The sequence below is a fragment of the Ambystoma mexicanum genome, chromosome 1q, assembly GCF_040938575.1.
Source record: "Ambystoma mexicanum isolate Mex_15411 chromosome 1q, UKY_AmexF1_1, whole genome shotgun sequence".
Lineage (NCBI taxonomy): Eukaryota > Metazoa > Chordata > Amphibia > Caudata > Ambystomatidae > Ambystoma > Ambystoma mexicanum.
In genome coordinates this window covers 193,193,494-193,208,737 of record NC_090922.1, presented here as the reverse complement: position 1 = coordinate 193,208,737, position 15,244 = coordinate 193,193,494, and the positions used below count along the sequence as shown (strand labels likewise).

At 45.0% G+C, this 15,244-nt stretch overlaps 1 protein-coding gene across 3 annotated transcripts in view; it reads right to left on the bottom strand.

Annotated features, from left to right (window-relative positions):
* The window catches only part of LOC138526452 (BAR/IMD domain-containing adapter protein 2-like), a 451,265-nt gene that overhangs the window by 87,617 nt on the left and 348,404 nt on the right, over positions 1-15,244 (bottom strand). For all 3 annotated transcript variants that reach the window (XM_069637240.1, XM_069637231.1, XM_069637221.1), the window contains exons 8-9: positions 1,884-2,096; positions 297-534 (exon numbers count right to left, since the gene is read on the bottom strand). In XM_069637240.1, coding sequence (XP_069493341.1) covers positions 297-534; positions 1,884-2,096 — 451 coding nt within the window. The remainder of the gene's footprint in view (positions 1-296; positions 535-1,883; positions 2,097-15,244) is intronic.

Genomic DNA, 15,244 nt, shown 5'->3' with positions numbered 1-15,244 from the left:
CCATTCCCCATTCGCATTTGAACCCCCATAGGGCTCAATGGGAATGGGGAGGGCGCAAATAACGGGCCGGCGTATGCCAAAACCGTTATTTGCACCCTGGTCCCTTAACGGATTCCGTCCATAATGCCTGGTCAGACCAGGCTTTAAGGAAGGGTCCCACTAAGGGACCTCGTAGTAGGGTGGTAAGGGATTACTGGCACCGGTCTCCTTACCGGTGCCCAGTATCCCTTACCACCCTACTCGGAATGAGGGCCTATGCTTATGAAAAACACCTGCAGCATCGATTCAAAACTTACCCAGTGTGGCTAGTCGGTTCTCAGAGGATGGCTTGCGGGGCATAGGCAGGGTGCAGGAGTAGACCTCGTTGACCTTTAGAAGCGGGGGCGTCAGGGAGGCTGGGAGCGCAGGCTGTGGGGGGCACTGTATGGTGACTGGTGGAGGCTCACTTGGAGCAGGTGGTCCCAAGTCCTTTGATCCCCGTGGTCTGTGGTGCCCCCCATTGGGCAGAGGTGGCACTTCTTGGACAGACATCCGCTGAAAGATGTTTTTAAAAAGGTGTGTGTTAGTGAGAGTGAGGATTTATTTTGGCATCATATGTTTTTGAGTACTGCCAGCCTAACTGCCTGGTTCTATTCGCATGGACCTACAGCTCGACTAGCTCCAATACATCTGCCTCGGTCCTCAAGTATTTACTGCACTAAAGGCAGCCTATTGCTTTGCCAACAGTAGCAAGCAAAAAGCAAAGCCACTTGTTTGATGTTGAATAAAGGGTTAACATTCATATCCTTCTTAATGTAAGTCCATCGTCCCCACCAAAGTGACAACCAGTCTAGCCCATTGTTATACAAAGAATCCTGCCAAACTGTTACCCAGGAACTACTGTGCAGCCTGACACATCTCGAAGACTAACTCAACGCTAGCTGTCCCAGGAAGAGCTCATAGACACAGGTGGTGGAAGGAACACCTGTACCCCTTACCGTCGCAGTCCAGAAGCTCCCCTCCCTATGGCTGTGTGTTAACACCCCCCAGTGACTGGCTGGATGATCTAGAACCTGGATCTCCTCGTTCCACCTCTCTGTGATTAGGCTCAATGGGAAGCCAGTTCCTCCATCCTGGCCAAAAGAACCATAAACCTGATGCTTTGCCCAGGGGTACATGGTAGTGTCCAGCAACGTCATGGGCCAAGAAACAAAACCAATCCAGATGGCAACACAGAAGGTTTAAAATGTCCCCCAGAAAACAACAAGAACCCCTGGTTACAAGCAAGTCCTTCAAAGAAAGCATTATCTTCAAAATACCACCATCGGCCTTGATGCAACAATACACATGCCCTCTTGGAGTTTGTTAAAATGCCAAAAAAATATATTTCACCATCTAATGGGAGATTATTTAAACGACTATGTAGTTCAACTGTCAACCAAACGGCTATGTATACCATTTTGTTTTTGTTCAATAACCAGGAAAGCCTATGTATGCCCCCCCTTTGCCTAAAGGAAGACAGAGTGGTTGCTCCAGGAATTCAGACAGGTGGCAGAGTACACCCCCAACCTCCTAATTACTGGACCACATCACCCAGGAGGAAACTACACCAGCTGGAGGATGAGCTCACACCCTTCACAGTTGCTGTCTGGAGATGCAACCACCTAGGAGGTTGCAAGCACATTTCAGTTTGTAATCCCCCAACCCAAGATGTCAGCCATGGAACCTTGGAAAAATACACGATGAAAGAGAGGGATTACGTTTGCTGGTCAGCATCATCTCCCCCCAGGCTTCTTTCATGGCTGATGTCTTAGGGGCCAGATGGATGGATTGGCCAATTGTGCTACATTTCAAACAATCCATAAACTGAAGAGCGCAGCATTTCGGGATCAGGTTTGACTTACGTGGTTCAGAGACAGCCCCCCTCCACCCATGAGCGGCACAAGCTCTGGGGGCACCTCCAGGGGCTTGCTGCTCGGCACCGGCTCTGAAATGATTGGTCCGACAGAATTGTTTGCAGTTTGCTTAACCAGTACCAAGGCCCGCTCTGGCAGTTTAGTGGGCTGTGTGCATGACTGCTGCCACACTGGCAGCTTGGCACTCAGTAGCTCCTTTACCTGGGGATAGAAGAAAGGCAGTCAGACTCAGGCAGGTGGTGATAGAATCGTGCATTTCATAATACAGGTGGCATGTCTGGGGGATGGTGGGGTTAAGTGAATAAATAACTCGTGCCCCGTGAACTTCAAGCACGCAGCAGCATTGATAGCAGTGTATACTGTTACCGGGACGTGGTTGCGCTAGTCTCACCAAATATGCCACTCGAGAAACCATTAGAGATGCAATCCCAAAAACAGAGGATCCTGCCTCTATGAGGTAGAGCTTGTTACCTTTTACTGGGATCTTCATTAGCCCATGGGCTTGCCTTGATGTAGCAAAGTGAGATGTCAAAGGATGAGAACTTTGAGGAGCAGAAGCATTGGTAGTCAAGGCTGTCTTCTGAAGTTAGGATAACATGATCAGGGATTATCCATTGGTGAGACTACCCAAAGATCCAGGAATTTCTATTTGAGGGGAAGTCACACCAGCACATAAGCTAATGTTACAGTGGTACAGTTACTATCTCCAAGCTCAAGAGATGCACATTCAGGACGGTGGTTGTCTTTGCTCTCTGGGATTTGTTTTACGTCCTCCTTCCGAATCCAGGACTACAATGACCAGAATGCAAAGAAAAAATTGGAACTGGTGACATGAAATAAGATAGGATGTATGCAGCTTTCCAAAAGATACTTGAGGGCCAGGCTGTTCACCAACCATCTCCCTAATTACCAGAACATGATAGATATTGAGAATGAGAAGATCAATTCAACAGTAATTTGGTTACACAGATATGTTGGTTGAACTGCAGTGCAACACACTCACATCATTGCTAAAGGAAGGCAGAAACAAGTTTTAGGCCATCATAGATTGATTCAATGTGTTCCAGACTGTGGGCCTCATTACGACCCTGGCGGAGTGGGTTTACGCCAGCGGTATTCGCGGCGGACCCTTCCGCCCTACTACGAGTTCCCGTAGCGCCATGGAGCGGTTTCCGCCTGGTTTTTCCGGGCGGAGAAATCCATGGCGCTACGGGACCTTGTTGTTAATTACGCCACCGTATTTTACGGTGGCGTAATTAACGCCTTCCCCACTCCCATTATACCCTATGGGGCAAAAATGGGAATGGGGAAGGGTAAAATGGGGAATGGGGATTTACCGCCCCGCCAAGGTCGGAATGGGGCGGTAAATCCGCCAACCCCCATGGCGGTATCGGCAGCTTTCCGCCGTGCTCCATGGTGCATATTGCACCACGATCTCCGCCAGGGTCGTAATGAGGCCCTGTGTCAGTTGTAAAGGTAACACAACAACACAATACCACAACAAAAGAGATATAACTAATATATAAGGGTCCATCTGAAAAATGTGTTACAGTCAAAGCAACCAATGCTTCTTATTCCTGCCACAATGTTGCATTTAGTATCTAGTTTAGAAGGTAAATATATCCTGAGGAATGCCCCAAAAAATATTGAACCGAAACCCATGCTGAGGCCTCTGGACTTGGGAAGCTTGCTCTAAATCCATACCCTAGCTTCCGGCATCTTTCCACTTATGTTCCCAGCATGAACGGAAAGATTGCATGTGGCCTATACCTCAGATTAAGAATATAATCAATTATTTTCATTTATCCATGGTCCAACTAATGAATCTCTGTGAAAACATGACATGCCAACTCATTTTCCTTGAACATTTAAAGGCATGGCCAAACTTCTCACTGTTATTCCATCGAGCGTCGGTGCACCCGCTCCACATCTCAGGTTTTCTATGGCACATCACTAACCTTTGCATGCCTCTGACATGGCAAACCAGTCATGTTCAACATGGCCATCTCATTGGAATGGCCAGTCATACCCAGGGAGGTTAACGTCGACTGCTCTCGAGGCACTAAGCATAGCGCACACCCCAGCTGTTGATGCTTGCGGCCTTTGGAGAAAGCGTTCTCTCAACACAAAGACGTGCCACCATGGAAAGGTGGGCGACCTTCTCAACCTCAAGGCATATCAACAGCGCCGTTCACAGTTCTCACTTTATTATCTGTGTTTGTGTCTCGTGGCTTGCTCTCAGTGATTGTGACAGTATAGCAGACTAGAAAATCCTGTCTTTTGTGATACACTGTTTGAGTAGTGCCCGAGGTGGATTTATGGGAAGCATGTCTTCCTAACTGTGAATTATGTACTGTATGTGTTCATTGACACTGATCAAAAGTTGTAACTACACAGTGAAGTAACTAATCAAAACGGCCCAGTTTGACCAAATAAACAGAGCCACACTAGTATTTTGGCTCTGCACTTTGAGCAGTGCCCTATTGCCATAGAAGCCCCTCCGAGCCTGGCATCATTGTGTGGTTGGCATTCAGGCTATATGTGATGCATAGGTAGGAATGGCATCCAGGGCTAGTAGCATGTCTTAGAGATAATAGTGCCCAGCAGGTGCTACTAGCTACATCCATTGTCTATATCTTTAATCACATACATTTACATTTTATTTCCACTCAATAGATGATACTGTCTTGTGGCATAGCATGATTATATTTGCTACATTCACTGATGGCTTGGAACAAATAGGTATCAAGCAATCCCTGTGTGTGTTGTAAGTTACATCCACACAGCAATTTCTTCTGAAAGTTGTGTTGGTCTTAAGAGGGTAGACGACATCCAATGAGCATGAACTCTCTAACAAGATGTTTTAGGAAAATATCAAAATAATCTTGTATTTGTAATTTTGCTAAGGGTGCGTTAATGCTTTTTTTCACATCATTTTATATATTGATTTTTAAAGTTATGAAAGTAACATTGTAGCATCTTGTTCTAAACTGTTCTTTGCTCTTTTCAAATCACATCTGACGATGAAGTATATATTATGTATGTTGTTGGAAAGTGAGGAGGCATTCTGGTAGCAACCCACAATATCCCAAATAATGTTTTTCATCTAGCGAGATTGTTCTGCCCTTCAGGAACTGCCCCAGTGTCCCGGGGGCAAGTGAAAGACTCTCTGGAGGTGTGCTCAGCAGATTGCTCAGCCTTTCTTACCTGCTTGGTTCTTCGTGCATGCATGCCTGCCACTAGACCTATCCAAGCTCAGGCTGTCCTCGCACAGCAGTACTCTGCGTCTGTGTTGGTGAGAATCCAAGGAGAGTTCCCAAACTTCTAGGTTGTGGCTCTAGGCAGGCAGAGGAAAAGAGATGAAGCAGTTTTGAGTGGTTGATAGCACACCAGAGAAATGTATTTCCCCTGATGTTCAGGGGCGATAGTGCTGTTTGACAGGGTGGGTGGGATAACCCCTGGTATTTTTGAATGCTAAAGACAGACGGTCGTGCCTAGTAGGTTGCCTCCTGGAATCGTGTTATCATCTCCGATAGTGTCAACGCTTGGCCTGCATTACTGTAACTTAGTTGGTCTGACGAGTCTGCCTCCCACCGTGTACCTTTCTTCTTCTGAACTTTTACTACTTTCCCGGCTCTTGATCTTCTGTATACTGGACTCGGTTTTGTTGAACTGATCTTGGACTATGAATATTGTCCCATCGCAGATAACTGCACCATGGAACGGTCATCAGGAAATTGACATCTCAGAACTGTGACCTAGATATCTGCATCATGTATCTTGGAAGTGAACTATTATTACTGAGTATCTTCCTGCCTGCCTTCCTCCTGTTTTCCTGTTTTGGCCTCTTTTCAGGCTTGGCTCTGCTCTTCCTTTCTGTTGAAGTGGTGCTGACCTTGCGCTCAGACACAGGTGCGAGCTGCAGGTCTGTGCTTGGGAGAGCAAAGAGGGTGGTTAGAAGTATGGGGTCTTGGCGATATGTGTGCCCCTTTGGGACCTCTGCTTTCCTGTTTTCTTCCGCCCATGGGAGAGAGCCTCCCAATGTTTCACCTGATCACATTGTGCAATGATCACATGGTCAAACCTCCCACACTATGCTATCAGAGGAAATATCTTGCTCCCTCCTGAGAGATATGGTCAGACCAGTCCTTAACAATTACACATGATAACTCTTCCAGTGGCCGTTCTCTGCTTTGCTGCCCATAACTGGCCACTAGATGGTGAATACCTCATTAATCAAATAGCTGTTCCTCTGGTGAGTTCTCTCCTCTACACCACAATGCATGTGGGCCCACGTGTGTCCCCCCTCAGTTAACCAGCCATATACTGTAGACATCCCTATCACGTGAAGTGGTTCTGAAAATTCTTTAAAAAGCATTTCACATGTTAATTCCAATTGAAATGCAAGGCGTTTAACAGCAGGGAATCGCTGTATTGCTCTTCGAATTTCACCACAGAGCAAGCATTGTCACCTAATGTTGATGGATATGTGTGTTTCATTCGGTTTCATATGACTTGAATATTGGATTTGCAGATGAGAATAGAGCAGGATGTCCCATCGTGGTGTGGGTCAACTTTTCAAGATGGCACTGCACTTATCAGTGCGCACTTGGGTCAATTTCCTTATCCAAGGCATAATGGCATCAAAAACAGATGAGGAAAATACACATAACACTAAGAAATGCCCATTCAGGATCCTCCTCCATGTTGCAAAACCACGTCAAGATGGCAGTCTAGAAAACAGCGCTTTCTTCCAAAGTTCATTCATTACTGCAGGTTCAATTAGGTGCTCACTAATCGCAAGGCATCATTTTTATTTGACACCAAGCATAAACGGTAATCAATTTGTAGTCTCATATTTTATGGACTAACATTGCATTCACACATTCATGTTTTTCTTCATATGTCATTGTTGTAAATTCAAAAGACTTGCACAGAAAATAATTGTACCTTGAGCTTGCACAGTATGTAAACTTTGAATTGTGATAATGATGAACGATACAATAAAAGTCTGTTGTATTAGAAGTATGCTTTTTATTTGAATGTCTTTGTCTCACTCTAAGTATTAGTTACTGTAAAATGTGTCTTTTTTTGCTACAGATGTTGCTTTTGTTAGTAGGATCCAATCATGCATCCTCATTGGTTGTCCTAACACTGCACATACCAAGAATCCAAGCACCACACTACATGTTTTCCCCAAAGACATGTCACTAATCTGACAATGGATACTTCACTGTGGCGTTCAACCAGATGCATCTCATACTGTACTAATGAAATTGTATTAGATAAAAGAAGGCATCGTGTCTGAGGATCCAGCCAACACTTCAGCAAGAGGATATATGAGTCAATTGTATTAACAAATGAGAGATTACTTGCTAATACTGCACAAACACTCTTTCCAGATACACAATACCATTGAGTATAATATGGATCATTGTCATGAAGTCTTAAGTATTCCAACACTGTATCTGTACATTGTCAGACTTGTTACTTTCCCTCTTGGTCCATTCATTTCTTGTCCATGGGAAAGGACCAGCAAAGGCAGTATGATACCAGGGCACGTATGCACATTTCAGGTGTGCCGATCACGGTTGTGATGTCGAGTAGCCGTGATCTTATCTTTTGTAAACTTCAGGGCAGGCAGGGGGCTAATATCTGTCATGTAGATGTCTATGCCTATTCACATGTATGTACCTTTGCAATACCCAGAGAGGATGACTGTAGCCTTTCCTCTTGACCCATTAATTTCTTGTTTGAAGAAGGAGACAGGGGATCCAGTGTGCTATGGTGCCTCAGACACATCATAGCCAATGCAGGTATGCCTGGCGCACATTTGTGCTGTCAGATAACTGAGATGTTCACTTTTGTAACACTTGATATGTGTCTAACATACATTTTCGTAATTGTATTCAATTGTATGGCTCCAAATCAGGAAATGGATACCCACCTTCCAAATGTTTTTCTCTCTGCGGTGGTGATGCATTTGTAGGACCACAGTTCATGCCCAAGAGCCGAAACTATAAATACCACAGGAAAGTCCTGATAAGTCTGCCATAGTGCACACCTAAGTAGCCAACGAGCAGCTCGAGTGCTGTTTAGATTGTGATTTTGTAAAGGGCACACAAGCTCAAGAAGATCACAAATAATGTTATTGAAGCATTATCCTTAGCACAATCACTTAGGCCAGGCAGAAGATTGAGCTTTGGTTATGTATTTTATGATTTAACTGAAATGTAATTATAAACAATATTTAAAAGGCCCCCTTACATTGATCCAAAACCCCAAGGCAACACAGAGTTATCATCTGTAAATTCTGACGGTACTCAACAAATGAACATGTTTGGCTTTTCAACCAATCCCTGGCAACTCTCCCAACTGCATTGCCATTTTCTGCTCAAATTTCCAGTGCTACACTGACAACACTGAACTCATTTTCAGGCTGCCCTCAGCCACCTCCTCTCCCTCTCTCATCTCTGATTGCCTAACTGCCATTCAAGATTGGTGTGCCGCCAATAATCTTTGTCTGAATGCCAGCAAGACGGAGATTCTCCTCATCGGCACACCTTCACCATCCTTTCCCCTCACTCTCTGGCCGGCCTCCCTTGGCCCTCCTCCTACCACCACCTGCGAGGCTAAGAACCTCAGGGTCATCTTTGACTCCACCCTTTCCTTCTCTGCCCACATCACTGAGGTCTCTAAAAAGTCAAACTTCCTACTGCACCTCCTCAGAGGTAGTCTGCCTTTCCTCTCCTTCCCCAAGAAGCGCATGGTATCCCAAGCTCTGGTTCTCTCTAGGTTGGACTATTGTAACAGCCTCTTTCTAAATCTACCTGCCTCTACTCTCCTCCCTCTGCAACTAATCGAGAACAGGACTGCAAGACTTATCCTTGGCCTCAAGCCCTGGGATCGTATCTCTCCAGCTCTGAAATCTCTCCATTGGCTCTCAGTGGATGCAAGGATTACATTCAAAACCATCTGCATTGTCCACTTGGCTTTCTGGGGCCTGGGTCCAAAATACCTTCAGCTATCCCTCTGCAAATACCTCCTCTCTCACGCTCTTCGCTCCTCTACCTCTAACTCCCTCAGGGTCAGTCATTTTTCAAAGAAACGAGCTGGGGTAGATCTCTGTCTTCGGCTGGGGTCTCTCTCTGGAACAGCCTCCCTGCCACTCAAAAACTTGAGGAGAACCATGTCTGGTTCCGGAAGCACCTCAAGACCTTCCTCTTTTCTTCTGCCTTCACTCACCCTGTCCCCTGCTGATCTATGCTCTCTTGGCACCATGCATCTGGCCACCTTCTGTTCTCCGGGCCCAGGTACCTGCTCACCCTGCCACCCTGCCACCCTCCCGCTCTGCCTACGGGCCACCCCTTGCACTGGGGTCTGTACCTGTACCCATACAGCCCCCCCCTTTCTCTACCTGCACTTATCAGACCTACCCTGTCTGCTGCCTTAAACCTAGCACTTGCAAATTGCTGGCTGCACTACCACTGTTTGTTGCCTTTATTATTTATTTATTATTATTTATCTGTTTCTCCTTTGCTTCTCACTTTCCACTTCTCCCCCCTTCCATGCACTTTCCCCTCCCCCTCTCCCATGCACTTGCGCATTCTCAATGTCACTGGGCCTAGTAAGATCGCTGTTTTGTTCTAGGAAGGCATCACAACCTATATCACAATAGTATTTATTTTAAAATTTAAAAAATATGCTACAAAAGAGCTCCCAAATCATGTTCTTGCCATTCCTGCATATGATGTTCTGGATTTCAAAACACATTATACATGTGTGACCTCATTTCCCATGATGCTATTTATTTACGTAAAAGACACAGCAGTTTTAGCCCTGATATGGTACAACCTGAGTTGTATAGATATTAAGCTATGTGTTGTTCTAATACCCCCACAGAGCTTTGGTTTTTGCTGTTGCAGGCATTGTTTGTACACACTAAACTAACTTGGGTATGTGTTATGTTATGTTATGTTTATTATTTATAATGCGCGAGCGTACCCAAAGGTATCAGGGCGCAGCATTTACAAGAATTTTCGAAGCTTAGTTGCAATCATCATATAAAATACATAAGGTAAACCAATGTTATGTACAAAGCAGTATTGGGCAGATCGGCATTATATACATGTAAACAGGTAAGCACACGTGGTTACAGTGTGTGCGGGTAGTGCGGCATCTAGTTGTCCTAGTGGGTCTCCGTTTGCAGCCATGAAACTACCTTGGAGCGTAAATTCTGGTAGGGCAGGTCCATTCTGAGGTTAGGGGGCAGGGAGTTCCACAGTTTGGCTGCTTTCACCGGGAAACTGTTTCCCCCTACGGTAGCTCGTTTGTAGTTGGGAACTGATAGGCAATCTTTATATGCAGTTCTGATGGGTCTTAAGGAGGACTGTCTGTGAAATCTGTTCATCAGGTATGTTGGGGCAGCGTTGTTAAGAGAATTGTGGGTGAGTGATGCCGTTTAGTGGGAAGCCAGTTGTTCTGTTGGCTGATTCCTGTAATATGTTCTCTTCTGGAGATACCCAGAGCTGCTCTGAGAGCATTGTCTGGAGAGTTTGTATCTTGCTCGTGGTGGCCTTGGACGATCCCAGGTAGAGGGTGTTACAGTAATCGAGGCGGGACAGTATGAGGGCTCTAGCGAGTGTAAGGCAGCTAGTGTCCGACAGAAATGGTTTGGCTGTTCGGATTAATTTGCATGTGTATGCCATGGAGGATGCATGGGAGCTCACTTGCCTTTTGAAGGAGAAATTGGAATCCAGGTAGAATCCCAATGTTTTGACATCCTGACTGACTGTGATGTTGTTCCCGTCAATCATAAAGGAATTGTAGGCCGGGCCCAGTTTCCTTAGGCTGGATGTGGTGCCTAGGATGATAAGCTCTGTTGGGTACAATGCATAATGAATACAAACATTACAAATATGTAAATCAAGGTTTTAAAACACATTCCCATTAAGATCAGCCTGCTTGCATATTGGTTGGGTGCATCTACTGATTTATGGAATTACTCTCTGCATGCGTATATTGTAGTAGTATGCAGCAAGAGAGAAGATCTGGTTCCCAATAAATGCCTCTTTAACTCGGCATGACGATTTTTTTTCCCTCCATTGAAAGATCAGGAAAAGGGAATTTTTGTAATGGAGAAAATAGTCTTGCAGCTGGTGTTGGTTTTAGTCTTAATTTACTGCAGGTGTGTGTTTTTAAGACTGAAATTGTTTAAAATACTTTATTAACATCAGCAACAGCCTGACAAATATTACTCTCTTTTCAATCTTGCAAAGGTGAAGGTTTGGCCGTGGACAAAAGAGGGAGGGCCTTGCACCTGATGATACGGCTCATTTACACCATTGGTGACAGATCACAGTTCCAAATCCTGGCAAGTCAGGCTCAGCCTTTCACCACCTTTCAGCAGAAAAAGTTGTGTATATGAATTCATAAAATTGTTCACCGCAGACATTTCGGTACCTGATGGTTCGAAAACGTGCATCTTTGTGGTGTTGCCAGAGAGGGCTCTGTTGGGAGGGTGTGAGGTAGGAGTATATTAAGGCCCTTATTCACAGAGCGTTTTCCAATAGGAATTTCGTCATTATAAACGTTTTCTGTGAATCAGGCCCTAAAGATCAAAGCCATTGAAACCTGGTAAACTCTCTGTCTGTAGCAGCTGTGGATAGTTGGGTGTATGCCTTACCTAGTTCACCCAGAATACATTGGCGACCAGAGGTCGATCCTGGGTTCGCCAGATCAACTGGGAGAATATCTCCCAAAAATGAGCGGGTCCCAAAAATTATTAGGGCCACTGTCACTACTTCTTAGACAATGTTTATTTGAGAGGAACACTTTTATATGTTTTCATTTGACTAGGAGTGAAAGAAACATATGGCATTGTCCCTTTGTCAATGATACAATGATTGACACTAAAGGGGGGACGAGTCTTGCAGGCCGTGATTTCATCCAACCTGCTTTAGGAAATCCTAGGTCCCTGTGAGGTTATAACATTTAATTATCCACATCAAACATCTTCTGTTAGCATTCATAATTGATGTGTTTTTTGTTCACAAGAATAGATTGCAAAATATATAAACATTGCATTTAGAGTTGGACATTTGAGCAACTGTAAATATAGACTTTATTCATTGCGTAAGTAAGCACAGTTTCACATTGCAGGAAAATTGATAGCAATGTTGTAGGCCTATTCCAGTGACAAAGTAGCATACCTTGTGGTAGCGTTCAAAAAGCGGTGCAAGGGTAGTGGTTAGAATGCCCAATATGTAGCAATTAAGGGTGGAAAATGTGACTGAGTTCAGTTTTTTTTATGTATAAGGGAGGTGTACCAATTTTTCAACGAGGTGGGGCAAAGTTGACGACATAGAACATATTGGAAAGGGACAACCTGTGCTGGTTTATTTATTTATTTATTAATTTATTGATGAGTAGCAGAAGAACCCGCTTTCTGAACGGGTTCTGTAGACAGACATGATAACACTGATCCTGTATGTCTTTGTTCTGATTTGCTTATGGCTTTATGTGCTATGCTTGCTGAAGTAAACTTCACTGAGAATTGGAGGGTGTGGCTGGCTGGCATACCCCGGAGCAGACGTTGGTGTATTGCTGCATAATGAGACCTTCAGTGCTCTCTCCCCACCTGTTGCCTCACCCCGTCGTGGTGAATTTTGTTGCAGTGCATTGCAGTGCAAATATCTTGGAAACCGTGCATCCTAGGTCCTGGACCTCGAGTTTTGTTCCTCGTGTCAGGATCGATCGTTCTACAACCACATTGATGTTTCGCCAATTTCAGGCAACCGTCTCATGTGTGAAGGTGCTGAAATCGGGGAAAGGGGTGATGTGTCCAAATGTCATTTTAGCTAGTACTTTCCGCATTGTCCTAACAGGTAACTACGCAAAATGTGGTTCAGATTGGTGAAACAGTGTGGAATTATATAAGGAACAACACTTCGCCAATCCACAAATCCACAAACAAATTTTGATTTGTGCTGAAATCGGGGGAGCAGGGTGGGGTGTCCAAATGTCATGTAGCCAGTAATGACCAGAGGGTCCTAACATGTAACTATGCAAACTTTGGCGCATATTGGTGAACCGGTGTGGCATTGTATAAGTAACAATGCTTCTCCAAGCCACAAACCCACAAACGAACACATTTTGATTCGTGCTGAAATCTGAGGAACGGCGTAAGGTATCCAAATGTCATGTAGCCATTAATCTCCAGAGGGTCCTAACAGGTAGATATGCAAAATTTGGTGCAGATTGGTGAAACGGTGTGGCATTGTATAAGGAACAATGTTTTGCACAAACCCACACACATTTTTTGACTTTTTGCAGCAATCAGGGAAAGGGGTGGGGTTTCCAATTGTCATGTGTTCAGTAATGTCCGGAGTTTCCTAAAAGGCAACTATTCAAAATATGATCCAGATTGGTGAAACGGTGTGGAATTGTATAATCAACAACGCTTTGCCACAAATCCTGCCACAAACAAACGCATTTTGACTTTTATATATAGATAGATTTGCACAGTGCCTACTAGAAATCAGAGTATGTTTTGGCATGTGTTTATGGGTGTGGACATATTTTTTCAGATGCCACTGTTTTATTTATGTTTTTATTTATTGAGTATTTATAATGTTCCTATACAGCAAAAGGTGTTTCAAGGCACAGCAAGACACAAGGGGGGGGGGGGGGTGTGGGTGGTGGGACAGGGATGAAGAAAAACTAAAACAGTCCTACTGGGCCTTGCGTCATTCGGGGAGGCCAGGTGAACAAGTGCCAGGGGAATGCAGAGAGTGTAAGGGAAGAAGGTCCATGTGCTAAGTGCAAGGCACAGGCTCGAAGGGCTCAAGGGGAGCATGCCCAGCCAGGCTAGTGCAAGGGGACGGAGCCCGGAAGGGCAAGTGCAGATTAAAGGGGGGCTCAGGGGAGACCAAGTGCAGGGATAGACTGGTTGAGGAGGGCCTGGTTCCCTGTAAGAATAAGAAGGAACCAGGCAGAAAGTCAAAAAGAGGCACAGGGAGATTTTAGCAGGGGAGGAGAAGAGGGAAGGAGGAAGAGAAAATGAGGGTCTTGAGAAACTTCCAGAACTTAACGAGATCCGGCTCAAGTCTGAAAAGGACAGGGAGGCCATTCCAGAGGGAGGCACCTGCAGAGTAGAGAGATCTACCCCCACTCTCTGCTTGGAAACACGGTTAAAGACATTGTTAGAAGTTATTGGTAAACTTTCTTTATTGTAACTTCAACATCATGATTATTGAAAGCATTCTGCTTTCTTCGACTGGTACTACCTGCAAGCATGCTTTGGTCATGGCGTGGCATTACCAAACAATTGGTTGTTTCGACACCCATCAGTAATAGTCCTTCCAAATGGCCAAATGCTGATCGTCATAACGCTCGACCCACAAATGCAGGCTTGTCCAGGCTTTGTGCCAGTTATTTTTAGTAATGGCCTAGACATCCACCTGTGACATGAGAATGAAGAATGCCCTAACATTTGAGGAAATAAAATGTGAAATACATCCCACCCTGCGGTCGCAGATCTTGAAGTAAGGACTAGAATTGCATATTCGTGCTTCAGTTTTACATATGCTAAGTGTGGTCTTACTCTGAATTTGCATTACCCTTGCTTGGCATGTGAACTGCTTAGGATTCATTTTCAGCCCCACACCAAGGACACATTGGCCCTCATTACGACCCTGGCGGTAAGGGGTTTGCGCCAGCGTTAGCTGCGCCGACCCCTTACCGCCAACTACGAGTTCCCATAGCGCCATGGTCACTTTTCCGCCCGCTTTTTGCGGGCGTAAAAATCCATGGCGCTATGGGACCTTGGTGTTAATTACGCCACCGTAATGTACGGTGGCGTAATTAACGCCTTCCCCACTCCCATTGAGCCCTATGGAGCCGAAATGGGAATGGGGAAGGGTAAATGGGTCAATGGGGACTTACCGCCCCGCCGACCTCGGAATGGGGCGGTAAGTCCGCCATCCGCCATGGCGTAAACGGACTTTACGCCATGGCGGAAAAGTACGCCGATGGCGGAAAAAATCCGCCAGGGTCGTAATGAGGGCCATTGTCCTTACACTTTAGTACATCACCCAGAAAAGCTTCTACAGAATGTATCATAATATTAACGTGGTTACCCACAAAAAGTGACAGCAGTAACCCACCTTAGACATTGAAAACAATGGTAGATGTAGTTTAATTTTTTTTAACCTGTCCTGAGTGATAACCTGTGTTACTGATATCTCATGCCAGCTATTTAATAACAGTGTCAGAATTCTGTGATGGAAATAATTTCGACAGCTTTCTTCATTTTTTTGAGAAATAATATCTTAACAAAATGAAGATTC